Raw genomic sequence first — 17,427 nt, 5'->3', positions numbered from 1 at the left:
AAAAAATATGCATTTTTAATTTGAAATTCTTTATTTAATTTAAACTTAACATTTTTTTTAAATATTTTTTAAAAGTATTTTTATATTTATAAATTATAATTTTTTTATCAACTGATGATTCAAAGGATTTTTTTAAATTAATAAAATACCTAATTTTATCAAAACCAATATTTTGTTTGAAATGAAAAGGATTTTACTTAATAATAATCCAACAATGTGTCACTGAATGAAAAGATATGAAAACTTAATAAACTTATAATAAAACTATGATCAATATTTATCTCTTGCTAGCATGATAGCCAAGCTAAATCTAGCTAGTTAGCGTAACACTAATGAGCACATGCTAACTAGCCGTGTGTGTGTGTGTGTGTGTGTGTGTGTGTGTGTGTAGTAGTAGTAGTAGTAGTAGTAGTGTAGTAGCACTCTTGATATTAACCTGCAGTTGGAGTAAAGATCTGATATTGTGAGTTGTGTTTAAAAAAAATATAGCGAGACGAGAGCAGCTTTGAAACGAGAAACTGTTCATCTCTGCTGCTTGGAAGTAATTGCTTGGCGTCTGCTAGCGAGCGGTTACTGAAATCAGCAACGTGATTTAACGTTTTATTCCGAGACCAAAGTGGTCAGATCCTTACTGCAGCTGGGAGCAAAATGAAGCTAAATGAGATATAAGAGTGAAAGTGGCTGTGTGTGTGTGTGTGTATGTGTGTGTGTGTGTGTAGTTACTCAGTGTGTAAAGTTGTCTCTGTTTTGCGCTGCAGGTGGTGTATAAAAAAGCCGTCATGGCCGTAGGCTCACTGACGATCAATGAGGAGCGCTCGGAGGTCATCGATTTCTCTGTCCCCTTTGTGGAGACCGGGATTAGCGTGATGGTGTCCCGCAGCAACGGCACCGTTTCTCCCTCTGCCTTCCTGGGTCATTTTTAACACTGACACCTTCAAAAGTCTTCCTGAACTTCATACATCAACATTTTTTTAAAAATATTTCTATTCGTTGTAGATCTTGACATGGTACATGAAAACCTTTAGCCATGAAACCTTTTAGCTAGCTAGCTAACTTTAGCAAATGGTAATGAGCTAAATCTGTGGTTGTCATGGAAACACTAATGTATTATGACAGATCCGATTGCTGACGTAAAGAAAAACGAGGACGTAAATCTTTTAGCTATCTATCCTAAGCTAGCTAAAGTTAGCGGTAGTTTGGATGGACAGAGGATATGAGGGGTGGGTACATATTCGCACATTTGTATATTCATTAATATTTATACATACCGATATGAAAAATGTACACATTAAAGCCATTTTAGTCCATTTATAGACATAAAAATGAAAGAATAAACTTTAATTCAAAATTCTTATTATTGAATGTTTTATTTGATGTTAGTGATATAAAAAGGATTTGAATATATGCTTTGCATATTTATGAATATTCATAGATCTGGAAATTTTGTATTTTTAGTAAACAAAAAAAAATGCAACAATTTCTGTTTACACATAAACTATTTTAAACAATTTCCAGTTTATATAATACAAAATTTATTATTGAAATTTTAGGCAAGTTATACAAATTTCCATACTGCTCTAGAACACACATGTTAGTGTTTGATCCTAAACACTGTTCTGGTTCTTCTTCTTGTCACTCAGAGCCGTTCAGCGCGTCCGTGTGGGTGATGATGTTCGTTATGCTGCTGCTGGTCACCGCCATGGCTGTGTTCATGTTTGAGTACATCAGTCCTCTGGGCTTTAACAGGAACCTGGCCCAGGGCAAAGGTACGGTGCAGTAATGACCACTTCCTGTTCCTGTGGCTGCTCTAGTACTGAAGGTCACAGAAACCTGCTCAATTAGGAACTCCTTTATGTTCCTTGAGTAAACGAAAACCTCAGGCCAAACACCAAATATTACATTCTACCGTAAGAGGCTGAGTGAGAGATAACTCTCTCTCTCTCTCACACACACACACACACACACACACACCGTAAATGATAAACCAAAAAACTGTTACAATCCCAACACGACTATGCCATCAGAGAATTATTATGCATGCATTAAAGCCGCTTAACAAAAGAATGTAATTACTGATATGTATATATTAGAATCTTTTGCTTCTGTTAGCTAATCAAAAAAGTAGAAATTAAATATCATATAAAGATACAGATTTTAAGATACTCCACCTTCAGAAGCCTTTAAAAAGATTCAGAATCTACAGCAGAGTCATTAAAGCAGTCGATACGTGAAATAAACGTCTAGCGTTTTCTTGCGGACCAGAGAGTGATACACGCCCTCGAGCGGGTGAAATCAAAACCCGTACAAATTCAAGAGACAGATGAGGGTTTTCTACACAGAGACAGAGACACTAATCTACACAGAGACACGGACACTAATCTACACAGAGACACGGACACTAATCTACACAGAGACACGGACACTAATCTACACAGAGACACAGACACTAATCTACACAGAGACACAGACACTAATCTACACAGAGACACGGACACTAATCGACACAGAGACAGAGACACTAATCGACACAGAGACAGAGACACTAATCTACACAGAGACAGAGACACTAATCTACACAGAGACACAGACACTAATCTACACAGAGACACAGACACTAATCTACACAGAGACACAGACACTAATCTACACAGAGACACAGACACTAATCTACACAGAGACACAGACACTAATCTACACAGAGACACAGACACTAATCTACACAGAGACACAGACACTAATCTACACAGAGACACAGACACTAATCTACACAGAGACAGAGACACTAATCTACACAGAGACACGGACACTAATCGACACAGAGACAGAGACACTAATCGACACAGAGACAGAGACACTAATCTACACAGAGACAGAGACACTAATCTACACAGAGACACAGACACTAATCTACACAGAGACACAGACACTAATCTACACAGAGACACAGACACTAATCTACACAGAGACACAGACACTAATCTACACAGAGACACAGACACTAATCTACACAGAGACACAGACACTAATCTACACAGAGACACAGACACTAATCTACACAGAGACAGAGACACTAATCTACACAGAGACACGGACACTAATCGACACAGAGACACAGACACTAATCTACACAGAGACACAGACACTAATCTACACAGAGACACGGACACTAATCGACACAGAGACACAGACACTAATCTACACAGAGACAGAGACACTAATCTACACAGAGACACAGACACTAATCTACACAGAGACACAGACACTAATCTACACAGAGACAGAGACACAGACACTGCAGCACTGCTCGACACAGAGACACAGACAACACTATACACAGAGACAGAGACACTAATCTACACAGAGACACAGACACTAATCTACACAGAGACACAGACACTAATCTACACAGAGACACAGACACTAATCTACACAGAGACACGGACACTAATCTACACAGAGACACAGACACTAATCTACACAGAGACACAGACACTAATCTACACAGAGACACGGACACTAATCTACACAGAGACACGGACACTAATCTACACAGAGACAGAGACAACACTCTACACAGAGACAGAGACACTAATCTACACAGAGACACGGACACTAATCGACACAGAGACACAGACACTAATCTACACAGAGACACAGACACTAATCTACACAGAGACACGGACACTAATCTACACAGAGACACAGACACTAATCTACACAGAGACAGAGACACTAATCTACACAGAGACACAGACACTAATCTACACAGAGACACAGACACTAATCTACACAGAGACAGAGACACAGACACTGCAGCACTGCTCGACACAGAGACACAGACAACACTATACACAGAGACAGAGACACTAATCTACACAGAGACACAGACACTAATCTACACAGAGACACAGACACTAATCTACACAGAGACACAGACACTAATCTACACAGAGACACAGACACTAATCTACACAGAGACACAGACACTAATCTACACAGAGACACAGACACTAATCTACACAGAGACACGGACACTAATCTACACAGAGACACGGACACTAATCTACACAGAGACACAGACACTAATCTACACAGAGACACAGACACTAATCTACACAGAGACACAGACACTAATCTACACAGAGACACAGACACTAATCTACACAGAGACAGAGACACTAATCTACACAGAGACACGGACACTAATCTACACAGAGACACAGACACTAATCTACACAGAGACACAGACACTAATCTACACAGAGACACAGACACTAATCTACACAGAGACACAGACACTAATCTACACAGAGACAGAGACACTAATCTACACAGAGACACAGACACTAATCTACACAGAGACACAGACACTAATCTACACAGAGACAGAGACACAGACAACACTATACACAGAGACACAGACACTAATCTACACAGAGACAGAGACACAGACACTGCAGCACTGCTCGACACAGAGACACAGACAACACTATACACAGAGACAGAGACACTAATCTACACAGAGACACAGACACTAATCTACACAGAGACACAGACACTAATCTACACAGAGACACAGACACTAATCTACACAGAGACACGGACACTAATCTACACAGAGACACAGACACTAATCTACACAGAGACACAGACACTAATCTACACAGAGACAGAGACACTAATCTACACAGAGACAGAGACACTAATCTACACAGAGACACGGACACTAATCTACACAGAGACACGGACACTAATCTACACAGAGACACAGACACTAATCTACACAGAGACACGGACACTAATCTACACAGAGACACGGACACTAATCTACACAGAGACACGGACACTAATCTACACAGAGACACGGACACTAATCTACACAGAGACACGGACACTAATCTACACAGAGACACGGACACTAATCGACACAGAGACAGAGACACTAATTCGACACAGAGACAGAGACACTAATCTACACAGAGACACAGACACTGCAGCACTGCTCGACACAGAGACACAGACACTAATCTACACAGAGACACAGACAACACTCTACACAGAGACAGAGACACTAATCTACACAGAGACACAGACAACACTCTACAAGAGACACAGACACTGCAGCACTGCTCCACACAGAGACAGTTTCCTTTTTCAGGAGCACTTCCACCCAAGTGGAGCTCTTTTAAAAAGATTAATATCCTTAACTATCCAGAAAGAGAGCCACGTTCTGGTCTCATAGTTTCATCTGAAGAGAAGGTTATAAATCACAGGCCATGTGTTTGATGCCTTCCGTTGCCAAACCTCTTCCTTACTATTGATCGAGTTTGATTCTCTTACGGATAATAAATTTTACTTCCTCCTTCAGCCTTCGCCTTCAATGTCCGCCATGGACCTTCCTCATCACTCGTTTGCTGGTCCGCTATCTGATCCGTAAAGGATTTTTTTAATTCGGAAATATAAGCGAGTCTCTGGGTCCAAACCACTTAACAACAAAACAGGATTCCATAAAACGTCATAGTAACTGCATCTCGTTCACATTCACGATGCTGCGTCACCTGTAAACTGATGGTGTTCCTAGAACAGAGTGTTTTCGCACACGCCTCTGCAATGCGCCATTAACAAACATCTCTGAGCATAAACACAGATTAAACCAATTAAAATAATTCCTGAAGGTGAATCTGACCTGTACGCAACGCCGCACTCCATCTATTTGAAACGAACGCTAACTCAGAGTTTTGACTACATACATCATGACCCGCGGCACCGGGGTTTCTTTATTACAGAGCAGTTTCCTGTGACAGAGCAAACAGGAAACATTAAAGGTTTCCCTGTCGAGTGGTGCCGTATTTACAGAAGCCAAACCGGTGTCGTGTTTCAGACCCCCACGGACCGTCCTTCACCATGGGCAAGGCGGTGTGGCTGCTCTGGGGTCTGGTCTTCAACAACTCCGTCCCCGTGCAGAATCCCAAAGGCACCACCAGCAAGTTCATTGTGTCCGTGTGGGCCTTCTTTGCTGTCATCTTTCTCGCCAGCTACACTGCAAACCTGGCCGCCTTCATGATCCAGGAGGAGTTCGTGGACCAGGTGACGGGGCTGAGCGACAACAAGGTGAGACTTCACTCCATGAACTTTTCAGCTTCAGATAATGGAGTAGGGGGTCACGGTGTCTTAGTGGTTAGCACGTTCGCCTCACACCTCCAGGGTTGGGGGTTCGATTCCCGCCTCCACCTTGTGTGTGTGGAGGTTTGCATGTTCTCCCCGTGCCTCGGGGGTTTCCTCCGGGTACTCCGGTTTCCTCCCCCGGTCCAAAGACATGCATGGTAGGTTGATTGGCATCTCTGGAAAATTGTCCATAGTGTGTGAGTGTGTGAGTGAATGAGAGTGTGTGTGTGTGCCCTGTGATGGGTTGGCACTCCGTCCAGGGTGTATCCTGTCTTGATGCCCGATGACACCTGAGATAGGCACAGGCTCCCCGTGACCCGAGGTAGTTCGGATAAGCGGTAGAAGATGAATGAGAGTGAGAGAGATAATGGAGTATATGATTCATGTAACAGTAAATACATTGTTTAGGGAAAAACGTCTTGAGTCACGAGTTTGTAGACAGTTATGTTAACTAAACAAATGAGCAGTCCTCGTCAGCACCTCCATTATTATCAGTGACCGCTACAACTAGCTACAAATCCTGCAGAGCTAAGCTAGCTGCAGTGTTTTGCTATGCTAACAGTCGGAGTGACATTTCACGTTAACTCAGCTAGCTAAAGGCTTACATGTTAGTGTTGGACGTTTGCGGTTAGCATATCATTAGCACTCTGTTTCTTTAAGGGATATAATAACGGCTCTGAGATGATTTGCACCGTCTCAGTCGTCGCTGCTGAAAATATAACGGAAAAATCTTTGTCTCGCTGTTTTTTTCTCTCTAAAGATGATCTATAACATCGTGGTTAACACAAACATAATGAAGACGATTGTTTCATTTATTTTTTACAAAAGTAAAAGTGCATTAACGAGAGCACACGCAGGCCTTCATTCCTTCCCGCTGCACGGCGAGGCACGCTGTTGATTTATTTCCTCTCGCAGCAGCTCTGACGTTAGCGAGTTTTACACAAAGCTAATAAACTCCACAAAGCAGCAGCTACATTCGCTACAGCATTAACGTAACCCGGCGTTTACTTCCTCATTTTTATTCCTGCTGTAATTTATACCCAGAGCACGGATTATAACACACACTTCATAATCCTGAATAAAGAGCTCAGAAGAGCGGTAATAAAGGAGTAAAAGCCACGACTCGTACACCACAGCGCTGCTGAATTCTTCCTTCAGAAAGTGTCACATCACTTCCTGTAACAGATTTTCTGCTGTTTTCTTTCTGTATTAGTGACACACTCGTTCTAAACACCTCATCGTTTCCATAGCAACAGCTTGTTCACGCCAAACATATTTATATGAGTCAGTTTTTTGCTATTTAACCTTCATGGAAGGAAGGAAGGAAGGAAGGGAGGAAGGGAGGAGGAGTGGAAGGAAGGAAGGAACAAACAAACAAACACAGAAATGAGTGAGGAATGATAGAATGAAGAAAGGAGCAAAGGAATGAATGAATGAACTAATTTATTAATTAATGATGAATGAATGAATGAATGAATGAATGAATGAATGAATGAATGAATGAAGGAAGGAAGGGAGGGAGGTCAGTAGAAAGTAAGGAAGGATGTGAGAGAGAGAGAGAGAGAGAGAGAGAGAGAGAGAGAGAGAAAGGAAGAAAAAGAACAAATGTTGAACAAATGCATGAAAGAAAGAAGGAAGGAAGGAAGGAAGGAAGGGTGGAAGGTTGGAAGGGAGGGAGGGAGGGAGGTCAGTAGAAAGTAAGGAAGGATGAGAGAGAGAGAGAGAGAGAGAGAGAGAGAGAGAGAGAGAGAGAGAGAGAGAAAGGAAGAAAAAGAACAAATGTTGAACAAATGCATGAAGGATGGAAGGATGGAGTCTTCAGTGTCATTTCTTCATCTTCAATAAACAGTGAATCCTGATTAATTAACATATAATTAGTCTCTCATCAGATCAGTAAACAGCTCCAGACTGAAAAAAAACATGTGCAATCAAAATAATGCTGAGTTTCAGCCTGAGATTAGATTTAAATGCTGTCTGTCCAAACAGAACACCATGCTAATTGTGTGCAATATTAGCCACGTTAGCAAAGAAGGGAATGAAAAGAAAGAAGAAAAAAAAACAACAATCCTCTTTTCTTATAATGAAAGGAAACAAACAAATATCAGTTAGACTAATAATAATGAATCCTACATGTTTTAAACATTTAATTGTGTCTGATGAAAATGAAGCGGTTTTGTTTTCATCTTTTTTTTGCCACGTTGCACCATATAAAGGAAGTGTTATGAAGGAAACACAACTAATTAAAGACCGAGCGTTTTCTCGCTCCGTCGCTTTTCATGTCGCCGCTTTACACGTCTCGCTGATGCAGCAAAAAAAAATGAATAAAGAAAAATTCGGTATGGTGCAGAGATTCGTTTAAAGAGCTTCGTTTAAACACTGAAAATACTGACGTTCTTATACGGACCACCTCGACCTCGTCATCTGTGGGGTTTATTTACACATGTCCATGTCTCATGTCCGTGTCTCATGTCCGTGTCTCATGTCTCACTCCACACTGGTGTTAATAAGAAAGAAGACAATCAGGACTTCTGGAAAAATCCAGATTAAATCCTAGTTCCAGAATTACAGTAAATCCATGTTAAACCGGATGAGGAATAAGAACAAGCCGGAACGTTCAGCGCTGGACCGTCTCGTCTGTGATGTCACTGACGAGACACCGTTCTTACCCCTGAGTGGATTATTTTCTGATCACAGAAGTGTTTTTACTTCATCACGGTGTTTTATTCCTTCTGTACAGGATGTATGTGTATGATCTGTTACAGAAGTCGAGAAGCTCGCGAGCTGTCAGGATCGTCTTCATTGTTATTCTGTTCACACGATGACACTCCAACAAACCGCTAGCAGGCTCTTAACAAGACTGGAGCACTCGATCTCATACACACACACACACACACACACACACACACAGAGTTGAGATGTGTATTTATCGGCGTTACTAAATCACAGTAATTATACATGAACTCTAGTCTGTGGAGCTGCTCAGTTAATCAGCGGTTTGATAAACTGAGCTAAAACACACTCGTCCTGACGGCGAAGTTTCTCCCGCGAGGAGCGATCGGACATTTTAGACCGACGCCATCAGAACAGCGTAGATCTCGTCCATAGTCTTGGGAATCCTTTAATGCTAACAAACGAATCAATCCATTCATTCATTAATTAATCGCTGTATGAGAACCGAGCGTTTTTACTAACCGAAAACATTCACAGTGAGATCTTCACGTGAAGGTTATTCATTAACATTTATTTATTTAGATTTCTTTTTGTGTGATATTTTAACTTTACACACAAGTCCGTATTAAACTGTATGAAATAAAGATGCGGGGGTCACGGTGGCTTAGTGGTTAGCACGTTCGCCTCACACCTCCAGGGTTGGGGGTTCGATTCCCGCCTCCACCTTGTGTGTGTGGAGTTTGCATGTTTCCTCCGGGTACTCCGGTTTCCTCCCCCGGTCTAAGGACATGCATGGTAGGTTGATTGGCATCTCTGGAAAATTGTCTGTAGTGTGTGAGTGAATGAGAGTGTGTGTGTGTGCCCTGCGATGGGTTGGCACTCCGTCCAGGGTGTATCCTGCCTTGATGCCCGATGACGCCTGAGACAGGCACAGGCTCCCCGTGACCCGAGGTAGTTCGGATAAGTGGTAGAAGATGAATGAATGAATGAATGAAATAAAGACGCAGCTTAAAATAAAACAAGATGAAGCTAATCGTCTTTTCATTTGCAGTGTCATCATAAATACTCATAAAAGCCTCTGGTGTGTGTGTGTGTGTGTGTGTGTGTGTGTGTGTGTGTGTGTGTGTGCCAGATCGTTTGTTCTTCCAGACACTGTAATGGATTTTTGTTCCAAATTTGTATCATTTTCTGAATCTCCTCCCTCGTTTTTTTTTCCCTCTTGGCAGTTCCAGAGCCCGTACTCCTACTCTCCACCCTTCCGATTCGGAACGGTTCCTAACGGCAGCACGGAGAGAAACATCCGGAAAAACTATCCAGACATGCACCAGTACATGGTGAAGTATCATCAGACGGGAGTGACAGACGCCCTGGTCAGCCTGAAGACCGGGTGAGGAGAGGACACACACACACACACACACACACACACACACACACACACACATCAGTGGGAGTAAAAAGAGTTTATGTAATAGTGTCCACAAAAGTAGGAGGAGTTTCTTTAATGTAAACGTGTCATTCGTATGTCGCCCGCCTCCGACTACACCCTAAGTGAACCACCACGACATCATGCTATACCTTCTCATTGTATATACTCTCTCATATCATCGTTCCACAGATTCCTGCAGGACAGTGACATGATTACAGACTATTGGCAGTAAACACTGGGTGTGGGGTCTGAACCCAGGAGTTGTGTTTGTTTGACATTCCTGAAATGTCAGAATGTCGATGTAATGAAGGGCTACAGACAAAACGAAGGAAAGAAGAACGTCTCGCTAGCATCGGCTCCAAATGTCACTCATTAGGGAGACTCTGAGACGTGGTCCGCTCTCGTCTCCGCGTGTGTGTGTGTGTGTGCGCATGTGTGTGTGTGTGGGCCTGTTAGCAGCTCTGTCTCGTATGGAGGTTGGAGGCGTTTGGCTCGTCGGCTCGTGACAGCAGGATTAGTTTGATTCCTTTGGACTCTCTGTGTCAGCTTGGTCAGTGCTCCAAAGCTCTCAGAGAAACGCTTTTCAAGTGCTCTTCTACCTCATCAAGAGGTCAAACACTCCGTTTTGTCTGCACTGTAGAGATAGACAAGTGTGCGCACACACACACACACACACACACACACACACACACACACACACACGTTCTTCAGTTCTTCAAGTACATGGAGAAAGAATTTGTCCTCTGACTCTGCTGAAAAAAAGGAAACATTTACATCCTTGTACCCCGTTTTATACGGTGACGATTAAAGACAAAATACAAGAACTTTTCCTCATGGGTTTGCTGGAAAGAAATCTGGAAGTGTAGAAGTTTTATATCATCATCATCATCATCATCATCATCATCATCTCTGTATGGTTGAAGTGACGCCTCTTATTTGCTTCATTTCTCTCAGCAAACTGGACGCGTTTATTTACGACGCTGCCGTGCTGAACTACATGGCCGGTCGCGATGAAGGCTGCAAGCTTGTGACCATTGGAAGCGGCTACATCTTCGCTACCACGGGTTACGGCATTGCGTTACAGAAGGGCTCGCCATGGAAACGTGAAGTGGACCTGGCCATCTTGGCGATCATTGGTGACGGTGAGACACTTCTCTCTGAATACTACATAAGGGTTTAATGTAACAGTCACAGTCACATACATTTCCATTATGGTGTCATGACATTGTTCTCATGAAGTATTCATGAACCTCGGGTTTAGAAGTAAAAAGGTTTGACTTGAGGGTGATGTAGCAGATGGTGGTGTAATCCAGGTCAGCGTATTAAGTGCCTTCTTACTTACAGTACATCAAACCTGTGTGAAGAACATCCTCAAGTGTTCCATTAAACTTAAATGAAAGCTTTTAGTGACATTTATTGAATAAGTATTTACATTTTTATGTAGGTGTAGATTAGATAGATAAATAGATGGATGGATGGATAGATAGATAGATAGATAGATAGATAGATAGATAGATAGATAGATAGATAGATAGATAGATAGATAGATGGATGGATGGATGGATGGATGGATGGATGGATGGATAGATGGATGGAAAGATAGATAGATAGATAGATAGATAGATAGATAGATAGATAGATAGATAGATAGATAGATAGATGGGAGGATGGAAAGATAGATAGATGGGAGGATGGAAAGATAGATAGATAGATAGATAGATAGATAGATAGATGGATGGATGGATGGATGGATGGATGGATGGATGGATGGATAGATAGATAGATAGATAGATAGATAGATAGATAGATAGATAGATAGATAGATAGATGGATGGATGGATGGATGGATGGACCTATGGATAGATAGATAGATAGATAGATAGATAGATAGATAGATAGATGGATGGATGGATGGATGGATGGATGGATGGATGGATGGATGGATGGATAGATAGATAGATAGATAGATAGATAGATAGATAGATAGATAGATAGATAGATGGATGGATGGATGGACCTATGGATAGATAGATAGATAGATAGATAGATAGATAGATAGATAGATAGATAGATAGATAGATAGATAGATAGATAGATGGATGGATGGATGGATGGATGGATGGACCTATGGATAGATAGATAGACAGATAGATAGATAGATAGATAGATAGATAGATAGATAGATAGATAGATAGATAGATAGATAGATGGATGGATGGATGGACCTATGGATAGATAGATAGATAGATAGATAGATAGATAGATAGATAGATAGATAGATAGATAGATGACACTGACCCCTCTATGGATGTCTCAGGATTTCTTTGATGTTATTATGAGTTATTTTTCCCATATGGAAGTAAACAGAAGGCCTGTTTGAGTGCTTATATATTCTAATGTATTCCCTTTTTTCTTATCTGTGTCAACAAGCAAACGAGAGCCACAGTGGCTTCGGCTCGTATTATTAATGTAATTCCTTTGAACTATTTTTATTTCCAAAGCTTAAGCACATGGTTTTTATGAACGTTCTGAAACATTCTAACGAACGAAGAAGCAGTTTGAACGATGTCCCGTATCGTATGTGAGTGTGTGTGAGTGTGTATGAGTGTGTGTGAGTGTGTGTGATCCGGCTTCTTTTTATTTCTGGAAAATTCTCAGACTGTTCGTGTTTTTATTATGTGACCTATGAGCTTTTCTTGGGGTCATCTTGTTATAGCGAGCTCTTTTAAATGAAACACACTCAGAGGATGGAACATCGCTAAGTCGCTAAGTCTCCGTTCGCCACCTGGCTAGCATAAACCCTGATAAATGATGGAATAATCATTTTGGCAGTCTTGTATGGAGCCGACATATGGCTGACACCCGAAGTGTGTATTTTACTCTCTGTTCTCTGCACTGGAAAGTTTCACAACAGGACAAAATTCCTTCAGCGTAGCGATATCGGTGCTCGCTGAAGTGTGTATGAGATAGTAGTGGCAGGATGATTGATCGCCTTGTGTGTATGTGTGTGTGTGTGTGTGTGTGTGTGCAGGTGAAATGGAAGAACTGGAGGCCCAGTGGCTGACCGGAATCTGCCACAATGAGAAGAACGAGGTCATGAGCAGTCAGCTGGATGTCGACAACATGGCTGGGGTATTTTACATGCTGGCTACAGCTATGGGTCTCAGCCTGATCACCTTCGTGTGGGAGCATCTGTTCTACTGGAGGCTTCGCTACTGCTTCACAGGAGTGTGTTCCGGCAAGCCAGGCCTGCTCTTCTCCATCAGCAGGGTAAATGCTGAATGCTTTATTATTTTTTTTAATTAGCGTTACATTGCTCAGATTGCGCTGATGTCATGCGTCCGTACAAATTGCTCGTTTTGTACTAAATTATATAAGTGCATTTTGTCAAAATGAGGCATAAAGCATTGTTACTGTACGTTTGTGGTGAAAACACTGTCACTGTGAAGAACTCTGAGTAGTGAAAGAATAATCAATTTTTTCAAAACTCTAAATTAGTTTTCCACTTCAGTGTTTGAGGGCTAAAATGGAACAATCAATATGGCTGCACATGATAGTAGGTAAACAAGTAGAAGCTTAAGGATGCAGAACGTACCATTCATCAGACCCCAGAGCTCCTTTCTTCACTGATGTAGTCTGGGTGAAAAATTGAGCCAGTACAAATTTGTTGGTGCTTGGTATTCAGTTTAAAGTTAGGAATCATTCATCATTCCTAGCTCGAATGATGATTATGACCCGTTTATGAAGTGGAGTGAGATCTCTGTTTTGGTAGAACCTCCTGGTGTTATAGGTGGACGTCTTGTCTTACTGACGTTGTTGTGGTAATGATATGCGGAAGTCGGAGAAAAGACATACTACAGTAGGTACAGTTGCAGGTTTGTTAGCAAAAGAGGTGTGTGAGATTGAGAAGACTCGTCATGCACGGGATTAATGGGGAAATCTCTTTTTATCATTACAGCTGTGATGCATATTTGTGCATTTTGTGTCTTGTACATTGTGTTGATGTTCCCTCTTACTTTTCTTAGGGTATCTGGAGTTGCATTCACGGTGTCCATATCGATATGAAGAAAAAGTCCCCTGACTTAGATTTCAGCCCTCAGGCCAACATGCTCAAGCTTATCAAGTCAGCCAAGCAGATGACAAACATGACCACCCTGAGTGGCTCCAGGGTAAACTCGCCCAAACGCAGCGGCGAGTTCACGCACTCAGCCGGTCCCATGATCATGGATCTGATGTCGGAGAAAGGAAACTTTGTCTACACCGACAACCGAAGCTACGCCCAAAAAGACGTCTATGCTGACTCCAGTGACATCCAAAGCTACCTGGCTAACCGGCACAAAGACCACCTGAACAACTACATCTTCCAGGGCCAACACCCACTTACACTGAACGAGTCCAACCCCAACACCGTAGAGGTGGCTATGAGTGCAGATGCAGCTCAGACTGCTGCCAAACCCAGGGCTCTTTGGAAAAAGTCTGTGGATACATTACGACAAAGCCAGACACCTGACATGCTGGTTCCAGACCCCCGTCTGTCCATGAAGAGTCAGCGCTACCTGCCAGAGGAGGCAGCCCACTCCGACATCTCTGACTGCTCGAGCAGAGCCGCTTCTTACAAGGATCCTGAGAACAACAAGCACCTGAAACCCAAGGACAGCTTAAAAAAAAGATCGATGACGTCAAAATACCCTAGGGATTGCAGTGAAGTGGAGCTGTCCTACTTAAAAAATAAGCAGGGCGGAACAGGACGAGAAAAAATCTACACCATAGACTCTGACCGGGAGCTGAGTATGCACTCGGAACCTGTGCATTTTAGAGAGAACCGAGGCCTTGCGGCTGATGATTTGGATTTCCCTGAAATGTACTCCGACCACAATGACAACTACAGGAAATGCGACCAGCCCATCATCCATTTGAACAGCAGCCCCCTCCATCATACTGATGTGGACCTCCTGCCAGACAATGTCTTCAACAAACATTACAGCGTAAAGGACAAGAACGTAAGTCCACATGAAAGCAACGACCGCTACAAGCAAACCCACTGCCGGAGTTGCCTGTCAAAGGTACCCAACTATGCTTCGGGACCCTATGGCCCCATGCGCTCACCATACAACCGCTGCGAGGCCTGCGTCCACATGTGCAACCTGTATGACATCAGCGAAGATCAGATGCTGCAGGAGGCCATGATCAGTCCCAGCATGCAGCAAGATGACTTGTTCAGTCATTACTGGCCCCAGATGGATGGGCCTCATGTGCAGAAGAGGAACAAGCTACGACTCAGTCGTCAGCACTCCGTCGACAACATCATGCTGGAGAAACCCAAAGAGGTCGACCTCAACAGGCCAGCACGCAGCGTCAGCCTCAAAGAAAAGGATCGCTTCCTGGAGGACGGCTCATTCGCAAACCTTTTCAGCAAGTCCGACAAACTGTTTGGCAGCAGGTCCATGCTCTTCAACCACAACTTGGAGGAGAGCAAGCGCAGCAAATCGCTTTACCCCGATCATACAACGGACAACCCATTCATGCAGGCAATACGGGATGACGCACGCCTTGTCCATGGCAGGAGCTCATCTGACATTTACAAACAATTTGCTCCTATCAAAACGAGGAACGAAAACAATCTGAGGTCCTCTGTGAAGTCCACCGCTTCATATTGTTCCAGGGATGGTCGAATATCCAATGACTTGTACATTTCAGAGCATGCGATGCCTTATGTAGCCAACAAGACGAGTGCATACTCAGCTCCTCGGGTCCTCAGTTCTTCTCAGTTCAGCAATAGACGAGTGTATAAGAAAATACCTAGCCTTGAGTCAGACGTTTAATGCTCTGTCGTTGTATAATTAAAAATAATTATTCACTTAGGGTGCCATAGTTGGCCACATGTTAAAAGGAAAAACTGCTAAGTACTCAAGTACTATGTTTTGCAGCTATCACTTTTTTCATATATCAGTAGTCATCCTCCCGAATAGCGCTTGCCAAAGGTTTTCAGCATTTGTTATTTACCCTGTAGGAAAGCAAATATTTCCTGGGCAAGCTTCGAAAGCCCAGTTAGTCAGGTTTTATGCTGAGGAAACTGGGTCCAGGGCTGGCTGACCCTATAGTTACCTCAGAGGCATGTGTATTATTGAAAAGGCAATTACTGAGACAGATGGACCGCTTTGAAGTGGGCCAGATTGTAGCCTAGCCATGGCGCTTTAGGAGTTGTTTACTGAATAAACCTTAGGCAAGCAAGGAGTGTTTCAACAACAGGAAGCATAACATTGCATTGCTTTTATTATCTATTACTATAGAGTTGGGATTTTTGGCATTCTAATCCCTATTTAGACCTTTAGAATTTTAGCTTATGTGGTAGCACAATAATCATTAGTTACCCTCATGTCCCTGCTTTTTAAACCTCTTGATTACTGGCAGGAAGATTATTTTGCACGTATTTACTTATTCATTTACGTATTTATTTATTTTATTAGAAATACAACTCATTTACATTTACACAAAAATAATGTTTATGACAGATTAAAGCTGGATGTGCCAGTGCAATGACAGCTTGACCTGTACCTAGTAAGTCAGTTTGACCGAGAATTGTCTGGGAATGTTTTGTTGATCCCCCATCTGAAACAGGGTACTGACAATTTCTTTTAGTTTGGTTTGTCTTTTGACTTTACATTTGAATTTGTGTAATCCGTTACATCGAGTACTTGAGTGCACTGTGAAATCAGAGCATTACTGAATGACTGTTGTTTACTTTTTTTGAGGGGTGGCTGTAATGCCTTTGGTTGCTGCAGTGTCGCCATCAGGTCAGTTCAAAACAACTCTGGAACCTTAAGTTAAAATATGATGATATACATGCGTCTCACCAAGTTACCTGTTGATCAGTTATTAAATCAAACTATCCCATACCTTGGCAATGTTAAGGGTTCTGTCAGGGTTTTGCTCGGAAGCCTTTCTGAGCAAAAAACCCTGCATTGTAGCATCTAACCTGCAACAAGCTTCCTGAAAAGAGACCAACGAAAGCACCGTTTAGGATTCCAAGTTATTAGTTTGGTGTATTTTTACTCTCTGTTAAAAATGGCCAAGTCAATGGCCAAAGCCTCCTAAGATCCTGCTGTGGAGACAGGATACTGAGCCCCAATCTTAGGAAAAAAGCTTTCCTCAAGGCTTCTTTGGCT

General features: G+C 42.4%; 1 protein-coding gene across 1 annotated transcript in view; it reads left to right on the top strand.

Annotated features, from left to right (window-relative positions):
* grin2aa (glutamate receptor, ionotropic, N-methyl D-aspartate 2A, a) overlaps positions 1-16,637 on the top strand; it is a 111,303-nt gene extending 94,666 nt beyond the window's left edge. The window contains exons 7-13 of the mRNA XM_060893049.1: positions 759-912; positions 1,641-1,766; positions 5,882-6,111; positions 10,062-10,222; positions 11,216-11,403; positions 13,293-13,531; positions 14,287-16,637. Of these exons, the coding sequence (XP_060749032.1) occupies positions 759-912; positions 1,641-1,766; positions 5,882-6,111; positions 10,062-10,222; positions 11,216-11,403; positions 13,293-13,531; positions 14,287-16,083 (2,895 nt within the window). The 3' untranslated portion in view covers positions 16,084-16,637. The remainder of the gene's footprint in view (positions 1-758; positions 913-1,640; positions 1,767-5,881; positions 6,112-10,061; positions 10,223-11,215; positions 11,404-13,292; positions 13,532-14,286) is intronic.
* Positions 16,638-17,427: the final 790 nt, after the last annotated feature.

This window comes from Tachysurus vachellii, chromosome 18 (genome assembly GCF_030014155.1).
Source record: "Tachysurus vachellii isolate PV-2020 chromosome 18, HZAU_Pvac_v1, whole genome shotgun sequence".
Taxonomy (NCBI): Eukaryota; Metazoa; Chordata; class Actinopteri; order Siluriformes; family Bagridae; genus Tachysurus; species Tachysurus vachellii.
This window is presented reverse-complemented; position numbering and strand designations above follow the sequence as displayed.